General features: G+C 44.5%; 2 protein-coding genes across 2 annotated transcripts; both read right to left on the bottom strand.

The window, feature by feature from the left end:
* Window positions 1–3073: 3073 nt before the first annotated feature.
* Window positions 3074–4968, bottom strand: LOC119341272. Its single transcript, XM_037613155.1, has 2 exons — window positions 3679–4968; window positions 3074–3320 (listed from the first exon to the last, which is right to left on the bottom strand). Exon 1 carries the CDS (start codon window positions 4928–4930, stop codon window positions 3683–3685), a length of 1248 nt encoding a protein of 415 aa, XP_037469052.1. The 5' UTR covers window positions 4931–4968; the 3' UTR covers window positions 3074–3320; window positions 3679–3682.
* A 10393-nt stretch (window positions 4969–15361) lies between these two features.
* LOC119335182 lies at window positions 15362–17370 on the bottom strand. Its single transcript, XM_037607346.1, has 2 exons — window positions 16105–17370; window positions 15362–15746 (listed from the first exon to the last, which is right to left on the bottom strand). The coding sequence occupies exon 1, from the start codon at window positions 17345–17347 to the stop codon at window positions 16109–16111; it is 1239 nt and encodes a 412-aa protein (XP_037463243.1). The 5' UTR covers window positions 17348–17370; the 3' UTR covers window positions 15362–15746; window positions 16105–16108.
* Between the last annotated feature and the right edge of the window lie 4092 nt (window positions 17371–21462).

Here is a 21462-nt window from a genome sequence, read left to right as displayed (position 1 = left end):
TTGGAAGGCCTACATGAGAGAAAAATTAGCCTTTCGCCCCCAGATATTTAGCATTTTCGTTTGGCCACCCAATAGTTTTTGTGTAGCTCCGCCACTGCCTAGGATACCACCTATTTCAACTCACAACAAAAATGAATGCCACCGAATTCAGGAAACATATATGTACTGCTGAAATTGAAAAGTTGAGAATACAATGAAACAACAAAACTGTATGATTATCCAGTTATAATTGCCGATTGCATAAAGAATGGAATAAAATATTCCATCAGTTTTACTGATAGCACTAATCATAATAGCAAAGCGTTACCAAAATCAGTTTCGAAAACAATATAGATCCGGTCTAACTCTCTAACATGTTTTAACACCAATGTTTCATGCAAACATTCTGAACTGATTTTGTGAGACGAATTGCCATTCTTCACTATATGTATGTTGTTGTTTAGAACTTCCGCAGCAACACCCGGGGAATTATCTAGTAACAAATATATGGTTGTAAGCATCAAGACCTCTCATACTCATGCATGTTTTGATTCTAGTGTTCATATCCTAAGGCTGTTAAAGGGTCGGTTGAAAAACTGGAACTTAATTCTCTTGCGAGAACTTGTTAGAACCATTGTCATAGTGCACATCCTCTTGTGGGTTCAATAACTCAGGGTAATTCCTTGTCGAAAAGGTAGGGAACCAGTCTGCTATCCAAACCGGATCTTAAAGGGCATCAACCACCTTTTCTGGCGGAGAGGCATCATGTTAGAATTTTTGTTAGATTTTACATTCAAGTTTTTGTTCTTGTTTATTTTCTAGTTCTGTTGTTACTTAAAACCCCCGAAAAGAAATATTATGGGCTCAAAATCTTGTTGTTAGACTTTGTTGCTCGAAATGAGAATTTTATGCTTGCAGCAATCACTTTACCTAAGATTGCCACAGAGAAATATCAAATTGAACCCCACTTAGTCACCATGATCCAAAAAGACCAATCTGAAGCCTATGCTTTTGATGATGTTGGTACGAACCTACACAATTTCTTTGATTTATGTGATATGACACCTACAAGAGATTATGAACCCGACGCTTTGAAGTTGCATCAATTTCCTTTTATTTTGGAAGGAAGAGCTAAAGAATGACTTATAGATTTGCCTAGAGGTAGTATAACTTCATGGAATGTATGCTCTAGAAATTTCTATCTAAGTTTCACACCCTGCAAAAAATTATGCAATTAAATATCTGATCACATGTTTGAAGGAGGAAGAACATGAGCCAATAGCGGTTGCATGGGATCGCACGAAGGAGGCTATACGAAATTGTTCTTATCACTTCCATGTCGAGAACTACGACTTCTGTAATAGCCCTAGACCAAGACCTTCTATTCTATGATATGTTCATGCTTGGATGCTATGTTGATTGTGTTGTGGCTCCATGTTATTTATTTTTGCATCATGCATCATCTCCATCCTTGCAGTCTAGTCAGCGAGGGATCTTCTTTGCTGGAAACCAACACCTACAGGAAAGTTCTGTTCCAAAAGTGCATATAGATGATTTTGTTCACAGGTAATGGAGGCAGAGGGAGAGCCCTGGCCCAGATCTCTCTCTACAGGTTCAAAAGAGCAAGAGACATATATACTTCAGTTGAAACCTTTGCATGGAGACATATATACTTCAGTTACTACAGTTGCTACAGTGAATTGACATGGGGAGTGCCATTAGTCGTGTGATGTATTAGGATTGAAGACATAGATGAGTGAAATAAGATGAAGCGAGGTATGTATGAAGGATACAGAAATCCTTTACTACGACGAGAAAGTCGCTCCTGTACAATTTGAGTTGCAGGCCATTTCAACAGGAAGGAAGAACCTTTGCAGATGAGCTTTGCATATGAATAACAAGGATCCCAGAATTAGTTCCAGTCTATGATTGTGGATTATTTGTTTGACACTGATCATCAATTTCACCATTCATGCAATTTTGATAGGTTCAGAATTTAGAAGCTATGTGAGCTTATGTTGTCTCCTTTCTGCCGATGGCCTCTGCTCTGCATGGGGGGAATTGCTGGGAAGATTGTGTTCTTGTCAACTCAACTGCTTCTGCCTGCAGTGTCGACGTCGGCTAGGGAGATCAGTGCTGCAACCAGACCAACATTTGCTGCAAGAGAAGGCTCTGTGCGGTTGTAGTTCTTTGCGGACATCTTTGAAGCCATCATGCCTGTCAGGATCAGCAACCATTGCTCTACCGATGATATTAGGGTTTGCTTTCTTACTCTGCTTCCATTCTGTACCTCCTTTGCACCAGTACTTAACACTGTCATAAGGGATCGATGCCCCTCTGTGATGAACACGTTCGGGGTACTTGTTTACAAAACCGACAATGTATGTAGCAGTGGGATCTTGCCTAAGATGTAATCAAGCTGCAAACCAAGTTATGATCAATTTATTTATATTCATGCTGAGTGATGTAGGATTACTGAGAAGAACATAATAACCCTTAAACCTTACCTGTGACCTCACAAAGCCTCGGAGGGCTTGCGTGGTGTCAGAAACCAGGTCCAGAACCCCACCCTGGCGTGCCTGCGGCGCCCACATATGGGTATACAAAGAAGCAACGAAAGCCGCATTGACAACATACTGAAGCAGCTGAGGCCCCTCTGTGGTTGAGCTGCATCAGGACTATCTTTGGAACATCAACCTTAACATTATGAAACGCAATCTTCTCAGCAATTCTTCCTCCTCCTATTGCTCAAACCTTTGCATGGAGGCTGGCAAGGAAATCCCTTCCAACAGGTAAGAGAGCAGGTAAATACACCATTTTCACAAAGGCAAATCTTGCTCAAGCTGTGGTCTAAAGGAAGATGAGATGCATATATATTCCTTTCCTCTGTCCTCTCACATGGCACCAACTATTTGCAATGATCCACATCCAAGTTTACCTTGTTTTCCTTTCAGTTAGCTTCAACTTCAAGAATGAGAAAATTCGCCGAGAAAAGTCAATCGATCGTACCCCTAGTTTTTCTAGTGGATCATGTTTTGACAGCCCAGCATTTTTGCCCCTTCAGCAATTGTTTTTTTTCCCCAAGGTTTGTACCTTTTAAAGAAAATATAATATTACACATGAACCCATGTACACATGGTTTGAGTGTCATACACACCAATATACAAGTACAATGTAGTACATTACCGAGCGTCAAGATGAAATGAAACATACAAGTTAACACGATGTGCATACATATACACACACATGGTTCCATCCAGCCACCAAATCAAGAGGAACCAAGCAACTTAATCACTGCTGCTGCTGCTAGTCAATTGGTCCTCTACCCAGCAGATTAAGCCCTACAATGATGATAACAGTATGTGGTCAGAAACCAACCACTCTAGCTAATCAGACGCAACGAAAATATATAATTTCAGATACTCAACGGGATACATTCATATATTATACTGACGGAAATTCATTTGGGCCTTCAGAAGATCAATACTAACACTGTAAGACTGACTTAAAAAAAATAGCAATACAATGGACAGGACATAACCTGGACAGCCCCTCTGTAGTTAGGACTGTTTGCTAAGATTAGCAGAATGACAGAGCACAGTACCACCAAACTAACTAACAAATACTTGCATCATATAGCAACGTCGACCCTCTATACTGCATATGAACAATAGAGGCAAAAACTAGGAGCAAGCTTACCGTTTCAAATAGTTGGTGGAGACAAGTATGGCGGGAAGCCCGAATACAGTTGGTCCTGCAATGGCATTATGTCACTATTCTGAGAGAAGCGCTCAAGATCCATAGTGCGAAGATTCAGTGAGAAGCAGCAGCCCGGGTCTGGCACTTTATCCGGATGGAATGGTTCCGGGTCGTCTGTAACCACATACAGGAGCAGGTACCCCCCAGCTACACCAATGATCTGATAGCAGTGATCATGGGACAATTTGACCACCTTTTTCTTTTGCCACTGCCCTGGGTTGTCATCCCCAGTGCTAACCAAAATGGAATACCGGAGGCGAGGCACGCGGTGTGGGGGAACTTGGCTGAGGGCGATCATCCCAAGCCTCCCTTGGCTTGCTTCCACAAAGGCCACCTTGTGATTCATGAGACCATACGGAAGGTCGACGGTGGAGAACTCCGTGGTGGCCGTGTCGAGCATGAGCAACTTGTCCATCGCACATACCGCCCAACAGAAGCACCTGTGCGCGTAGTAGCGCTTTCCGACCGTAACAGCGGACAGCACATGGACACTGACTCCTGCGAGGAGGGCGGTCCAGCCATCAAATGCGACGGCGCGCCATTGTCCGGCATGGGGACCTGACGAAGAGTGGACGTAGAGGACCAAGCGGGTCTGGTACTGGGCCAAGCACATGACTTTGAATCTTGAGGGAGCGCCAGCAGCAGTGTCATCAGCGCCCTCGTCCCCGCCGGCGGGAGCAAGGAAAGGATCCAGGTGAAAGAGCAGATCGGACAGGTCCTGGGGGACGGGGGGTAGCAGGAGGTAGCGCCGGTGCAGCGGGTCGCAGACGGCGACGTCCCTCACCAGGCAGTGGTCGTCGGTGATAGGGGCGATGCAGAGGAGGGCGCGGCCGTCGCGGAAGTCATGGAGAATCCAGGGCTGGTCGCGGGAGGGGAGGAAGGAGCAGGAGAAGTCGGTGCCGGCGAGGGTTCGGGCGGCGGCGGCGGAGGGGTGGGGCGGCTGGGCTGGGAGGAAGGGGTCGGAGAGTACGCCCAGGAGAGGCGGCGGGTGGAGGGTGCGGAAGCGACGGAGGAAGGAGTGGTCGGCGACGACGCGGCGGAGGGAGGGCCCGGCCATGGAGGCGCGGGCGAGGTCGGCGGCCGTGGTGAGGCGGAGGAGGATGTCCTCCGTCAGGTGGTCCGGGAGGGCCGCCTGCGCCTCCATGGCCGGCGAGGCGTCGGGGCTGCAGGGCGGAGCCGCCGGCGACGCCATTGTGGTGGAGTGGAGTGGGGAACGGAGGAGGGGATTGATTTTCCGTTTCTGCTGGAGGAAAACGTATACCCTGCTCGTGCTCCCACTTTGACGTCTCCTTCAACGTCAAGAAACATAAAGCAAAATTCTCTACTTTGTTTTCTAATATAAAAATCATGCCCACACTTTCGGCTGTAAAAAACACATATTCTCTGTATGAGATTTCAAAGTTATTCCACCCACTTGCCTTCGTATGATATTCACGAGCCACCTTCCTAGAGATAATCTACTTTACTATTAAACGCAATAATTATTTTCATTGCTCTGAACCCCGCCTGTCTGCTTGAAACAGATTTCTTGCAGTGGAGGAGATTTGTGACACCCCGATAGTTAAGCTATAGTAAACCACTGTTAATGATGCCAAATCATCATGATTAAAATTTTCCTAACCTCACTTATTTCAAACTTAGTTCAAATGACAAATCAAATTATAGTACTTGAATAGAAAAATGTGTAGAATTTATATATGATGCTATTTTTAGCTGTTATATATTTCTAAATATTGTTTTGATGTGAACTTAATCTATAATGTACAATCTTTTTTTCTTTCTTACTAATAAAGAGGAAAGAAAACATCGATAACCATGCATGCACACATGTGAAAAACCTCGCGGAAAAAAAATATTTCTCATTTTATTTCGAGCGAGTGTGCGCGAGAGAGACGCCTTAGAACTGACCGCATTCAAACACGCTTTCGTTGTATGAGCACCGAGACCACCATCAACAACACAAATGTGATGCCATGTGAAAATAAAAGACGTGAACGCATTAGGGTCTTGAGTCATGGTTACTGGGTTAAGAACATGTGTTATTTACTCTCCCGTTGCAACGCACGGGCTCTTTTTGCTAGTATAAAAATCATACGCACTCTTTCGGCTGTTAAAAACACATATTCTCCGTGTGAGATTCCAAAGTTATTCCATCCAATTGGCTTCGTATGAGATTCACGAGCCACCTTCCTAGAGATAATCTATTTTAGTATTAAACACAATAATTATTTCCGTTGCTATGAACCCCTCTCGCACTCCGTTTCAGGCAACGAACGATTGCCTGTCTGCTTGAAACAGATTTCTTGTAGTGGAGGAGATTTATGACACCCCGATAATTAAGCTACAGTAAACCACTGTTAATGATGCTAAATCATCATGATTAAAATTTTCCTAACCTCACTTATTTCAAACTTAGTTCAAATACAAATTCAAATGACAAACAAATTATAGTTTCATAAAGCAGTGAATTAAAAATGTTCAACATGTTATAATTATTCATTAACTAATCAACAAATGGCATCCAACATTTAATAAAATATTTAATTGCCCCAAAACAATTATTCACTAACTGAAGGGATAATGTTGACCCGGCGGATATGACATCTTTGAAGAAACCAACTACAAAGCATGATCCGGTGCTGAAGTTTAAATCGGCTGATGATACTAAGCTCGTTGACTTTGTTCCTGGTGATTCATCCAAGCAGTTCAGTATCAGTGCTAATCTGGATCCTAAATAGGAAAGCGCGCTCATCGAGTTCATCCGTGAGAACCGAGATATCTTTACATGGAAACCTTCTGACATGCCGGGTGTACTGAGGGAACTCGCTGAGCACACTCTCAACATTGATCTGGAATTTAAGCCGGTCAAGCAATTTCTTCGTCGCTTCAACGAGGAGAGGCGTAAGGCCATTGGCGAAGAGGTGGCCCGGCTGTTAGCGGCTGGGTTCATCGTTGAAGTTTTTCACCCTGAGCGGTTGGCTAATCCGGTGCTGGTGCTTAAGAAGAATGACACGTGGCGTATGTGTGTGGATTACACGGACTTAAACAAGGCTTGTCCGGCTGATCCTTTTGCTCTCCCTCGTATTGATCAAATCATTGATGCTATGGCGGGTTGTGAGCGTTTGAGTTTTCTGGATGCTTATTCTGGTTATCATCAGATCAAGATGACAGTTAAGTACCAGGAGAAAACAACTTTTATTACTCCCTTTGGAGCCTTCTGCTATGTGTCTATGCCTTTCGGGCTCAAGAGTGCCCAGGCGACTTACCAGCAATGTGTGCAGAATTGTCTTTACAATCAGATTGGGTGCAATGTTCATGCTTATGTGGATGATATTGTGGTGAAATCCAGAGAGAAGGAAACTTTGATAGATTGAAGGAGACCTTTGACAATCTCCGGGTCTACAATATGATGCTTAAACCGACCAAGGTGTCTTTGGTGTGCCAGCAGACAAGCTTTTGGGATTTCTGGTTTCTAACATAGGCATTGAGGCTAACCCGGAGAAGATCAAGGCCATTACCTCTTTGGCAAAGCCGGCGTGTATCAATGATGTTCAGCGTCTGTCGGGTCGTATTGCTGCCTTAAGCCGGTTGGGTGAGAAGGCCATACCACTATATCAGATGATGAAGAAAACAGATGATTTCGTCTGGAGTGATGCTGCTAACGACGTGTTTGAAGCTTTGAAGAAGCAGCTAGCTGAGCCGCTAGTCCTTGCTGCTCCTATTGATAAGGAGCCGTTGTTATTGTATGTGGCTGCTAATGCCCGGGCTGTCAGTGTAGCTGTTGTGGTGGAACGGAAGGAAGGAGGCAAGGAATATCCGGTTCAATGACCAGTTTATTATATCAATGAAGTGCTCATTGAGTCCAAGCAGAGATATCCACATTGGAAGAAGCTTGTTTATGGGTTGTTCATGGCCAGTCGGAAGCTTAAGCAGTATTTCCTGGGTCATCTTATCACTGTGGTTAGTTCTGCTCCTTTGGGAGATATTATTCAAAACAGAGAAGCCATAGGGCGAGTAGCTAGGTGGGCCATTGAGCTTGGACCTCATGGTTTGAAGTACGTGCCTCACACCGCTATCAAGTCTCAGGCGCTGGTGGATTTCATCAATGACTGGACAGAACTGCAGATGCCTGAAGAGAAGCCAGATAACACATATTGGTCTCACTTTGATGGGTCCAGGCAATTGGAGGGCTCGGGGGCTGGAGTGGTCTTAGCTTCCCCTCGAGGTGACAAATTTTGTTATGTTCTCAGATTGATGTTTCCCTGTACTAATAATGCAGCTGAGTATGAAGCCTTTCTCCATGGTCTTCGGATGGCTAAGGAGATGAACTTAAGCCGGGTGAGATGTTTCGGCGACTCGGACTTGGTGGCTCAACAAGTCTCAGGCAAGTGGGATTCTAAGGATCCGCTGATGGTGGCTTATCGCCGCGAACTTGATGCTACTGCTGGCCACTTCAAGGGTTATCAAGTGGAGCACATTGATTGCAGGAAGAATGAGGCAGCTGATGCCTTAAGCTGATTAGGGTCTCAGCGTAAGCCGGTGCCACCTAACATTTTCTTGGATGTTTTGCATAACCCTTCTGTTAAATTGCCTACAGAAGAGGATCTGGCTGTTCCTGACCCGGAGGCACAATTAGTGGCGGCTCTTCACCCTATCCCAGATTGGATAGTACCCTATTTGGCTTATATGGCCTGGGCAAGTTACGTGAGGATGAAACTTTGGACAGGCACATAACCCTGCGGTCTAAGTCAATGACAATTGCCAATGGCGAGTTACACCATCGCAGTGTCACTGGGGCATTTCAACATTGCGTCTCTCCTGAGGAAGGCCGTGAGATTCTTCGTCAGATTCATGAAGGGGACTGTGGTCATCATGCCGGTTCAAAGTCCCTTGTGGCCAAAGCTTTTCGCCATGGATTTTATTGGCTGACGGCTAATGCTGATGCAGAGGATTTGGTCAGTAAATGTGACGGTTGTCAGAAATTCTCATGGCGAGCTCATGTGCCGGCTCAAGAATTGAGGATGATATCAATCACTTGGCCGTTTGCAGTCTGGGGGCTTGATATGGTTGGGCCTTTTAAAAGGTCCAAGGATAAAAAGATCCACCTTTTGGTGGCGGTTGATAAATTCACAAAATGGGTTGAGACAGAGCCAGTCAGTAAGTGTGACGCAGCCACGGCGGTTCAATTCCTGAAAAAGGTGATTTTTCGCTTTGGTTTTCCTCACACCATTATAACTAACAATGGCACTAATCTGTCCAAGGGTTCCATGGAGGAGGTTTGTCAACGTGAGCATATTCAACTTGACGTTTCATCAGTATCTCAGCCCCAGTCCAATGGTCAAGCTGAAAGAGCCAATCAAGAAATTTTGAGAGGCATCAAGCCCCGGCTTATGGTTCCTTTGCAACGGACGCTGGGTTGTTGGGTGGAGGAGTTACCTTCATTGCTATGGAGTATCAATACTACCCCCAACAGATCTATGGGTTACACGCCTTTCTTTATGGTTTACGGAGCAGAGGCAGTTCTTTCTAGTGACATCCATCATGATTCGCCCCGCGCGGCGGCTTATGTTGAAGCCGCTAATGAACAAGCACGTTAGGATGCCCTTGACCTGTTAGATGAGAAGCGCGACCTTGCGGCATCCCGCTCGGCAATTTATCAACAAGATCTGCGTCGTTACCACAGCTGCCGGGTTAAGTCAAGAACCTTTCAAGAAGGTGATTTGGTGCTCCGGCTCATGCAGGATCAAAGTGATGCGCATAAGTTATCCCCGCCTTGGGAAGAGCCCTTTGTGGTCAGCAAGAACTTGAACAATGGGTCGTACTACCTTATCGATATTCGAGAGCACAAAGACTCACGTAAGTCAGAGGAGGAGACCCGCCGGCCGTGGAATATTGCTCATCTTCAGCCTTACTATACTTGAGCCGCTGGCTCTTATGATGTACATATTTTGACGATGTATATATTATGATGATTATAATAAAGCAGGACCTCTGTCATTTTCATCTTCAATAACGAGTCTTCTTCATCATAATTCCATGACCATTGGGGGCTTGATCGTATTCGAATCATGGCTTAACCCCTTTGGCACGGCTTCTTAGTCGTATTCCAATCATAGCTGTTCAAACCTTTTGATCACTTGGGGGCTTGATCATATTCGAATCATAGCTTAATCCCTTTTGGTCCGACTTACTGATCATATTCAAATCAGAGTCGTTAAACATTTAGACCATTGGGGGCTGGATTGTATTCGAATCATGGCTTAACCCCTTTGGCACGGCTTGCTGATCGTATTCGAATCATAGCCATTCAAACAATTTGATCATTTGGGGGCTTGATCGTATTCGAATCATAGCTTAACCTCTTTTGGTCCGGCTTACTGATCGTATTCGAATCAGAGTCGTCAAAAACTTCAAGGTCATTTGGGGGCTTCCTGTTCAAACATAGGTGTATTCACAAAAGAGAACATAGCTGTCGGTACCCTCTTGATCGGCGCAATGCCAAAACTTCAAGGTCATCTGGGGGCTTTCCTGTTCAAACATAGGTGTATTCACCAAAGAGAACATAGCTGTCGGTACCCTCTTGATCGGCGCAATGCCAAAACCTATGGTCACTAGGGGGCTTCTTGATTGTATTCGAATCATAGCTGTCGGTACCCTTTTGATCGGCGCAATGCCACAAACCACATGGGGGCTTCCTGATCGTATTCGAATCATAGCCATTAACCCTTTTGGTCCGGCTTACTGATCGTGTTCGAATCAGAGCCTCGTGTTTTCTCTCTTTTTGATTTAAGATTTTTTGAAACAGTGTTTTCGGGTTTCTCTTGACACTTTTTTCAAAATATATTACCAAGTGGCGGCTTAACAGCATTGAGCATAACATAAACGTGCACGATGGCACGATAGAGCAAAGTTATGGCTACTCTATTACATGATTCAAGGAGACCAAATGATTCACCGTTTTTACGCAGATTATCAATATGAACTGCCCCGCGGCTCAATCTCCTTGGCTCTGATGGCCTGACGCTTCTGGATCATCCCTCTCCGTGTCCTGTTCTACTTCCTGGAAGGTTGGTGATGACCAGTCAATGCCACTTAAAGCTTGGAATTCAACCTCATCATCAATGAGCTCTTCCGGGTCAACTTCATGAGCGAAAGTGTGTTTACGGATTGGGGGGATCAAGTCATGCACTTTATAAGACGGTGTTGGAATTTTCTGATTTTCCAAGTCATAAGCCGGTTGATATTTGGACAGGTCTGTATCATTAGCAATCAGGCTAGCCAGGGGGCGTATGTCCTTCACAAAGGAGGCAAATTCCTTCTAGTCAAATGGGGTGCCATCTTCCTTTAAGCTCGGGTACCCAGTCGATATATGATAACCCGCAAGTATTCGGGATCACAACAGTTTTCGAGGGTAGAGTATTCAACCCAAATTTATTGATTCGACACAAGGGGAGCCAAAGAATATTCTCAAGTATTAGCAATTGAGTTGTTAATTCAACCACACCTGGATAACTTAGTATCTGCAGCAAGGTATTTAGTAGCAAACTAGTATGGAAGTAACGGTAATAGTAGCAAAAGTAACAGTAGCAGTTTTGTAGTAATGGTAACAGTGGCAACAGCAAAGTAACTAAGCAAAGCAGAATATGTGAAAAGCTCGTAGGCATTGGATCAGTGATGGATAATTATGTCGGATGCGATTCCTCGTGTAATAGTTATAACATAGGGTGACACAGAACTAGCTCCAGTTCATCAATGTAATGTAGGCATGTATTCTGAATATAGGTATACGTGCTTATAGAAAAGAACTTGTATGACATCTTTTGTCCTACCCTCCCGTGGCAGCGGGGTCCTAATGGAAACTAAGGGATATTAAGGCTTCCTTCTAATAGAGAACCGGACCAAAGCATTAACACTTAGTGAATACATGAACTCCTCAAACTACGGTCATCACCGGTAAGTATCCCGATTATTGTCACTTCGGGGTTAACGGATCATAACACATAATAGGTGACTGTAGACTTGCAAGATAGGATCAAGAACTCACATATATTCATGGAAACATAATAGGTTCAGATCTGAAATCATGGCACTCGGGCCCTAGTGACAAGTATTAAGCATAACAAAGTCATAGCAACATCAATCTCAGAACATAGTGTATACTAGGGATCAAACCCTAACAAAACTAACTTAATTACATGGTAAATCTCATCCAACCCATCACCGTCCAGCAAGCCTATGATGGAGTTACTCATGCACGACGGTGAACATCATGAAATTGGTGATGGAGGATGGTTGATGATGACGACGGCGACGGATTCCCCTCCCCGGAGCCCTGAACGGACTCCAGATCAGCCCTCCCGAGAGGTGTTAGGGCTTGGCGGCGGCTCCGTATAAAACGCGATGAACCCTTCTTCACTTATTTTTTTCTCCATGAAAGCAAATATATGGAGTTGGAGTTGAGGTCGGTGGACGTCCAGGGGGGGCACGAGGCAGGGGGGCACGCCCTAGGGTAGGGGGCGCACCCCCACCCTCGTGACCAGGGTGTAGGCCCCCTGACGTTAATTCTTTCACCAGTATTTTTTATTAATTCTGAAAAGTGTCTCCGTGGATTTGCAGGTCATTTCGAGAACTTTTATTTCTGCACAAAAATAACACCATGGCAGTTCTGCTAAAAATAGCATCAGTCCGGGTTAGTTTCATTTAAATCATGCAAGTTAGAGTCCAAAACAAGGGCAAAAGTGTTTGGAAAAGTAGATACGACGGAGACGTATCAACTCCCCCAAGCTTAAACCTTTACTTGTCTTCAAGCAATTCAGTTGATAAACTGAAAGTGATAAACAAAAACTTTTACAAACTCTGTTTGCTCTTGTTGTTGTAAATATGTAAAGCTAGCATTCAAGTTTTCAGCAAAGATTATGACTAACCACATTCACAATAACACTTAGGTCTCATGTTTACTCATATCAATGGCATAATCAGGTAGCGAGCAATAATAATAAAACTCAGATGACAACACTTTCTCAAAACAATCATAATATGATATAACAAGATGGTATCTCGCTATCCCTTTCTGAGACCGCAAATCATAAATGCAGAACACCTTTAAAGATCAAGGACTGACTAAACATTGTAATTCATGGTAAAAGAGATCCAGTCATAGTCATACCCAATATAAATTAATAGTAATGCATGCAAATGACAGCGGTGCCCTCCCGCGGGTGCTTTTTAATAAGAGGGTGATGACTCAACATAAAAGTAAATAAATAGGCCCTTCGCAGAGGGAAGCAGGGATTTGCAGAGGTGCCAGAGCTTGATTTTTAAAACAGAGATAATAGCATTTTGAGCGGTATACTTTCACTGTCAACATAATAACTATGAGATCTTGATATCTTCCATGCTACACACATTATAGGCGGTTCCCAAACAGAATGGTAAAGTTTTATACTCCCCGTCCACCAACAAGCATCAATCCATGGCTTGCCCGAAACAACGGATGCCTCCAACTAACAACAATCATGGGAGAGTTTTGTTTAATTATTTTGATTTGATTTGAGCATGGGACTGGGCATCCCGGTGACCAGCCATTTTCTCGTAAATGAGGAGCGGAATCCACTCCTCTTGAGAATAACCCGCCTAGCATGGAAGATACAGACATCCCTAGTTGATACATGAGCTGTTCGAGCATACAAAATAGAATTTCATTTGAAGGTTTGGAGTTTGGCACATACAAATTTACTTGGAACGACAGGTAGATACCGTATATAGGAAGGTATGGTGGACTCATATGAAATAACTTTGGGGTTTATGGACTTTGGATGCACAAGCAGTATTCCCGCTTAGTACATGTGAAGGCTAGCAAAAGACTGGGAAGCGACCAACTGAGAGAGCGACAACAGTCATGAACATGCATTAAAATTAATAGACAGTGAGTGCAAGCATGGAATAATGTTTTTCCTGCCTAGCCCCCATTCCGGTGGTGCGTCTAGCATCATCGTTCGTGTCTCTTCAAATTGTATCCTTTTGATCTACGCCTACTCTTCATCGGCGGCGATTGCTATTTTGATGCTGGGCCTATGCGGGCCTTAGCACGGCGAATTCCCGACTGTCTACTGATAATGCTTGTGTTACTGGACCGAGGTTAGTGCACGCTCACTTTTTTTGGTGTGTTGCTGTGATCACTGACCCTGACCTGGTAATTGTACTCGATGAGAGCTTATAACATGTCAAACTGACCATTTCCCTCTCTCTGTCTGAATTAATTATGCAAGTCATGACTTGCAGATGAGGTTTGGATATGAATTAGAAAGATCTCAGAATTAGTTTCTGAAGTTGCAACACACAAGTTCCAGTCTGTGATTGGCGGATTATTTGTTTGTTTGATACTCCCTCCGTAAACTAATATACATAAGAGCGTTTAGATCACTACTTTAGTGATCTAAACGCTCTTGTATCAAGAATGAGAAAATTCGCCGAGAAAAGTCAATCGTGCCCCTAGTTTTTCTAATGGATCATGTTTTGACAGCCCAGCATTGGTGCCCCTTGAGCAATTGTTTTACCCCCAAGGTTTGTACCTTTTTTAAAGAAACACTATATTACACATGAACCCCATGTACGTCTGGTTCGAGTGTCGTGCACACGAATATACATACACTGGATTGAAGAAAACACCGCATAGATAATTAAAAGGTTCACGCGAATGTCCACCAATACATATTTGGTTGGAGCGTTTTTTTTCTTTTTGCGAAATATACATGGTTTCAGTGTTAACAATATCACAACTCACATAAAAGCACGTAAATGATGTCAACTAATGCAACCGATATACAATTTAAAGTTTGCCCTAAATATCCACGGCGCTGATAGATAGTTAAAAGGTTCACATGAATGTCGGCCAATACATAGTTAAAAAGTTCACATGAATTCCGTAATGATGCTTACCAAAGATCAATACAAACACTGTAAGATCGACACCAAATACAAAATGCAAACTATACACGTGGTTACATAAGCCAGCCCAGAACCTATTCCATCTTTCCTTTTCAGTTTCTGGAAGAACTGTTTCAGAATCGATTGCTCGCTGCACAGTAAACAACTAGCAGATTGCCACTTTTACTTGCTACAACTGAATCTGCAGCGAGTAGTGACCAGTTTAACAAAGAAAAATATGTATAAGGGGTTACTAGATTACTCAAAAGAGAACATCTGATCTACAATTTTTCACTTCACCTAGATGTGCTCCCAGATAGCAGCCTTGTCCAGCAAACAACAAGAGGAGCAAATAACTAGTGTCATAAACCAATTTTGATGGAGCTGATTTTGGTGGGGTGGAGCAGTCCCAAACATGACCTTCTCTAATTAATCAAATCCAACATATCAAGAAGAGATTGTTTGAAGACATAAGGCCACGAATGAAACAAAGACACATGGAGAACAGGCAAGTGTGTGTGTGTGTGTGTGTGTGTGTGTGTGTGTGTGTGTGTCATCCATCTTTTCTCGCCGGGCGCAAAATAAGTGCCATATGCAATCCAATGATGGTTTGTGATCGGAAACCAACTAGTCCGTGTAGCAAAAAGAAGCTCTGTATTTCTTTAGAATCAACATTTACTCCAACTCGTTACTCATGTGGTCCAGTCTATAAACTTCGCATTCTTATCAATAGCAATAGGCGCAGGCGAAGGAAGAGGCCTCCTTGCCCGCAAAAAGGAGAAAGAATGAAGATTTCTTCTCCCTGATGTGGTCCATGAGTACAATGTAGTGCATTACCGAGCGTCAAGATGAAATGAGACATACAAGTTAACACAATGTGCATACATATATACACACATGGTTCCATCCAGTCCACCAAATCAAGAGGAACCAAGCAACTTAATCACGGCTGCTGCTGCTGCTGCTGCTGGTAGGCACTCCGTCAATTACCGGGCTTGGCACTGCCTTATATGATATCAGATGGATCAAGTCACCAACAATCCAAATGGAGTCAATTGGTCCTCTACCCAGCAGATTAAGCCCTACAATGATGATAACAGTATGTGGTCAGAAACCAACCACTCTAGCTAATCAGACGCAACGAAAATATATAATTTCAGATACTCAACGGGATAGGTTCATATATTATACTGACGGAAATTCATTTGGGCCTTCAGAAGATCAATACTAACACTGTAAGACTGACTTAAAAAAATTAGCAATACAATGGACAGGACATAACCTGGACAGCCCCTCTGTAGTTAGGACTGTTTGCTAAGATTAGCAGAATGACAGAGCACAGTACCACCAAACTAACTAACAAATACTTGCATCATATAGCAACGTCGACCCTCTATACTGCATATGAACAATAGAGGCAAAAACTAGGAGCAAGCTTACCGTTTCAAATGGTTGGTGGAGACAAGTATGGCGGGAAGCCCGAATACAGTTGGTCCTGCAATGGCATTATGTCACTATTCCGAGAGAAGCGCTCAAGATCCATAGTGTGAAGATTCAGTGAAAAGCAGCAGCCCGGGTCCGGCACTTTATCCGGATGGTACGGTTCCGGGTCATCTGTAACCACATACAGGAGCAGGTACCCCCCAGCTACACCAATGATCCGATAGCGGTGATCATGGGACAATTTGACCACCTTTTTCTTTTGCCACTGCCCTGGGTCGTCGTCCCCAGTGCTAACCAAAATGGAATACCGGAGGCGAGGCACGCGGTGTGTGGGAGTTTGGCTGAGAGCGAACATCCCAAGCCTCCCTTGGCTTGCTTCCACAAAGGCCAGCTCGTGATTCATGAGATCAGACGGAAGGTCGACGGTTGAGAACTCCGTGGTGGCCGTGTCGAGCATGAGCAACTTGTCCATCGCACATACCGCCCAACAGAAGCACCCGTGCGCGTAGTAGCGCTTTCCGACCGTAACAGCGGATAGCACATGGACACTGACTCCTGCGAGGAGAGCGGTCCAGCCATCAAATGCGACGGCGCGCCATTGTCCGGCATGGGGACCTGACGAAGAGTGGACGTAGAGGACCAAGCGGGCCTGGTACTGGGCCAAGCACATGACTTTGAATCTTGAGGGAGCGCCCGCAGCAGTGTCATCAGCGCCCTCGTCCCCGCCGGCGGGAGCAAGGAAAGGATCCAGGCAAAAGACCAGATCGGGCAGGCGGGGGACGGGGGGTAGCAGGAGGTAGCGCCGGCGCAGCGGGTCGCACACGGCGACGTCCCTCGCCAGGCAGTGGTGGTCGGTGGCGGTGCAGAGGAGGGCGCGGCCGTCACGGAAGTCGTGGAGAATCCAGGGCTGCTCGCGGGAGGGGAGGAAGGAGCAGGAGAAGTCGGTGCCGGCGAGGGTTCGGGCGGCGGCGGCGGAGGGGTGGGGCGGCTGGGCTGGGAGGAAGGGGTCGGAGAGTACGCCCAGGAGGGGCGGCGGGTGGAGGGCGCGGAAGCGACGGAGGAAGGAGTGGACGGCGATGATGCGGCGGAGGGAGGGCCCGGCCATGGAGGCGCGGGCGAGGTCGGCGGCCGTGGTGAGGCGGAGGAGGATGTCCTCCGTCAGGTGGTCCGGGAGGGCCGCCTGCGCCTCCATGGCCGGCGAGGCGTCGGGGCTGCAGGGCGGAGCCGCCGGCGACGCCATTGTGGTGGAGTGGAGTGGGGAACGGAGGAGGGGGTTGATTTTCCGTTTCTGCTGGAGGAAAACGTATACCCTGCTCGTGCTCCCACTTTGACGTCTCCTTCAACGCCAAGAAACATAAAGCAAAATTCTCTACTTTGTTTTCTAATATAAAAATCATGCCCATACTTTCGGCTGTAAAAAACACATATTCTCCGTATGAGATTTCAAAGTTATTCCACCCACTTGGCTTCGTATGAGATTCACGAGCCACCTTCCTAGAGATAATCTACTTTACTATTAAACGCAATCATTATTTTCGTTGCTCTGAACCCCGCCTGTCTGCTTGAAACATATTTCTTGTAGTGGAGGAGATTTGTGACACCCCGATAGTTAAGCTATAGTAAACCACTGTTAGTGATGCCAAATCATCATGATTAAAATTTTCCTAACCTCACTTATTTCAAACTTAGTTCAAATACAAATTCAAATGACAAATCAAATTATAGTACTTGATTAGAAAAATGTGTAGAATTTATATATGATGCTACTTTAGCTGTTATATATTTCTAAAATATTATTTTGATGTGAACTTAATCTATAATGTACAATCTTTTTTTCTTTCTTACTAATAAAGAGGAAAGAAAACATCGATAACCATGCATGCACACATGTGAAAAACCTCGCGGAAAAAAACATATTTCTCATTTTATTTCGAGCGAGTGTGCGCGAGAGAGACGCCTTAGAACTGACCGCATTCAAACACGCTTTCGTTGTATGAGCACCGAGACCACCATCAACAACACAAATGTGATGCCATGTGAAAATAAAAAACGTGAACGCATTAGGGTCTTGAGTCATGGTTACTGGGTTAAGAACGTGTGTTATTTACTCTCCCGTTGCAACGCACGGGCTCTTTTTGCTAGTATAAAAATCATACGCACTCTTTCGGCTGTTAAAAACACATATTCTCCGTGTGAGATTCCAAAGTTATTCCACCCAATTGGCTTAAAACAGATTTTTTGTAGTGGGGGAGATTTGTGACACCCCGATAATTAAGCTACAGCAAACCACTGTTAATGATGCCAAATCATTATGATTAAAATTTTCCTAACCTCACTTATTTCAAACTTAGTTCAAATACAAATTCAAATGACAAATCAAATTATAGTTTCATAAAGCAGTTAATTAAAAATGTTCAACATGTTACAATTATTCATTAACTAATCAACAAATGGCATCCAACATTTAATAAAATATTTAATTGCCCCAAAACAATTATTCACTAACTGAAGGGATAATGTTGACCCGGCGGATATGACATCTTTGAAGAAACCAACTACAAAGCATGATCCGGTGCTGAAGTTTAAATCGACTGATGATACTAAGCTCGTTGACTTTGTTCCTGGTGATTCATCCAAGCAGTTCAGTATCAGTGCTAATCTGGATCCTAAATAGGAAAGCGCGCTCATCGAGTTCATCCGTGAGAACGGGGACATCTTTGCATGGAAACCTTCTGACATGGCAGGTGTATTGAGGGAACTCGCTAAGCACACTCTCAACATTGATCCGGAATTTAAGCCGGTCAAACAATTTCTTCGTCGTTTCAACGAGGAGAGGCGTAAGGCCATTGGCGAAGAGGTGGCCCGGCTGTTAGCGGCTGGGTTCATCGTTGAAGTTTTTCACCCTGAGTGGTTGGCTAATCCGGTGCTGGTGCTTAAGAAGAATGACACGTGGCGTATGTGTGTGGATTACACGGACTTAAATAAGGCTTGTCCGGCTGATCCTTTTGCTCTCCCTCGTATTGATCAAATCATTGATGCTATGGCGGGTTGTGAGCGTTTGAGTTTTTTGGATGCTTATTCTGATTATCATAAGATCAAGATGACAGTTAAGGACCAGGAGAAAACAACTTTTATTACTCCCTTTGGAGCCTTCTACTATGTGTCTATGCCTTTCGGGCTCAAGAGTGCCCAGGCGACTTACCAGCAATGTTTGCAGAATTGTCTTTACAATCAAATTAGGTGCAATGTTCATGCTTATGTGGATGATATTGCGGTGAAATCCAGAGAGAAGGAAACTTTGATAGATTGAAGTGAAACCCGCCTTTCATTTTCTGCCTGTTCTCCTATTTTATAATGAAATGAAATTACTAAATTCCGAATCATGTGGATTTTGCGTAAGATCCGAATGCATCAGGAAGCGTTCGATCGCGATCGTATGGACGCGCTCACGATCCCGCCCCGCTTCGCCCTCGACTGATTTCCCCTCTTATTTATGGATTGTTTTTTAACCTCTCATTGAAGGAGAAAGATACCCACCTGATTTTTTTCTGTTATTTAAAGAAGGTTTCAATTTTCATTGAAGGAGAAAGATACACGTGTGATTTTGTTCGCGTGATTTAATGACGGAGATAGTGTATGTTTTTTCACGATGAAAAGATTGTGAAAAGTGGGATTTAAACGGACATGGAGTATGTGATCATGAGCACATAGGCACTCGGAATCTGACCCCTTCGTTTCAGCTTTGCGATTCTCTCTATTCAATGTGTTTGATACGACACTGATCCACCACGGACAGAAACATGTAATACACTGATCCACCACGGATTCATTTGTACCTTGTGGACGGCGAGAGGTGGAGCCGTGGCTCGACATGCCACCGGCGTCCTGATCCGTGTATCGGTACCCGGGCTTTCCAGTTACGACGTGAAGCTGCTGCAGTAAATGCGGTTAGGTGACAGGGAGAGGGCGGCATGGAATTGTTGTCACTAGATTCGTTTTCAAAGAGTTTTATGAGTCTCGTGATGCACAGTCCAAATTTTTAGATGTGTGGTTGTTTATCCAAGGCTACATCAACCTATGAAACCATGAATTATATGATTGAGCATGGTTGTCGAACAGTCCTCGTAGGAGAAGAAACATATATGAGAGCCACCATGACAAGGAACATCCATCTCTACGACAACCTAGTCACCTCACACTGCTGCCGTGCCATCCTCCAGCTGTCGTCATACCGGTGCAATGACAGTTGTGAGCACGACAAGACTGAAGAGTTGGCCAACCCATCCTCAACAATGGACATATTCAAGATGCCTACAATACACATGATACTCACAGATGCTGCACTGCAAGGAAGGAACAGGACAACTCAACCAGTAATGCGAACTTATACGTTTACAGTCATATGTTTCCAAGTCACTTGAGCTCAAGGTCTAAAGCTTGCAGCTACTTTGCTGTCAAAGATGCACCACGGACAACTTGCCTCTCGCAAAGATCTCCCAGGACAAAGCCAGGTCATTGGGAAACCAGCAGAGGCCTATTTGACAGACTTGTGTGCCATCAAAGATACAGTTTCAGTTCAGTTCAGGTTTCCGATGTCTCAAGGGCCCATAGCAACTTGAGCCCAGCTGGTGATCAATCAGGGAACTGTAGCTAGTCATAGATTTAGCTGCAATAATTCTGATCATTATGTCCCTTGATTCAGATTACGACAGATGTGCTACAGCTACACGGAATTGTAATCCTCCTTGTAAACTGTATGCAGACTGAATGAATGACACCACCAAAGTAACTGTATGCAGACTGTATGCAAACTGAATGCAAACTGTGGTCTTGTTTGTGAAAAACAAAAGGTGCAGCAATCAATCTCTCCTCGCCAAACAGAACTCGGACGAGTCAGACTCCACGACTACCGTCCGGCTCAAATTCTGTCCGGATAATGTAAGCAGATTTGTCCATGTTGGTGTCCAAAAAACACTTCCATTTTTATCAATGACAATACACAATAGCATCAACATGTACTAATGGCAGAATAGCAGCAACAAGCAACAGAGACTACATGGAAGAAAATAAACATGCAAATTAAGAGTAGCCAGAGAGACTAATCTATTATGAAAATGCTCAAGTTGCACACATACATGCTCAACATGTAGCATCTGGGTATGCCATCACAAGGACGGGACACAAGACTCGAGTAAACATGTCAAACACAGGCAATTGCTTTGGTTTATGTGTCATCGTGCTTCGCAATGATCAGCCAACAACCAGGCAGACATGAAATGAGTACCATACGCAGCGGATTAAACCCTGCAATAATAGCGTGTCATGTGATGAGAAACCAACCTCTCTTGTTAATTA

Source organism: Triticum dicoccoides, chromosome 7B (genome assembly GCF_002162155.2).
Source record: "Triticum dicoccoides isolate Atlit2015 ecotype Zavitan chromosome 7B, WEW_v2.0, whole genome shotgun sequence".
Classification (NCBI taxonomy): domain Eukaryota; kingdom Viridiplantae; phylum Streptophyta; class Magnoliopsida; order Poales; family Poaceae; genus Triticum; species Triticum dicoccoides.
Note: the sequence above shows the minus strand (reverse complement) of the source record. Positions and strands in the feature narration are given on the sequence as shown.

Coding starts and splice junctions, on each gene's coding strand:
- LOC119341272 (XM_037613155.1), bottom strand. CDS start 4,930: ATGGCGTCGCCGGCGGCTCCGCCCTGCAGCCCCGACGCCTCGCCGGCC.
- LOC119335182 (XM_037607346.1), bottom strand. CDS start 17,347: ATGGCGTCGCCGGCGGCTCCGCCCTGCAGCCCCGACGCCTCGCCGGCC.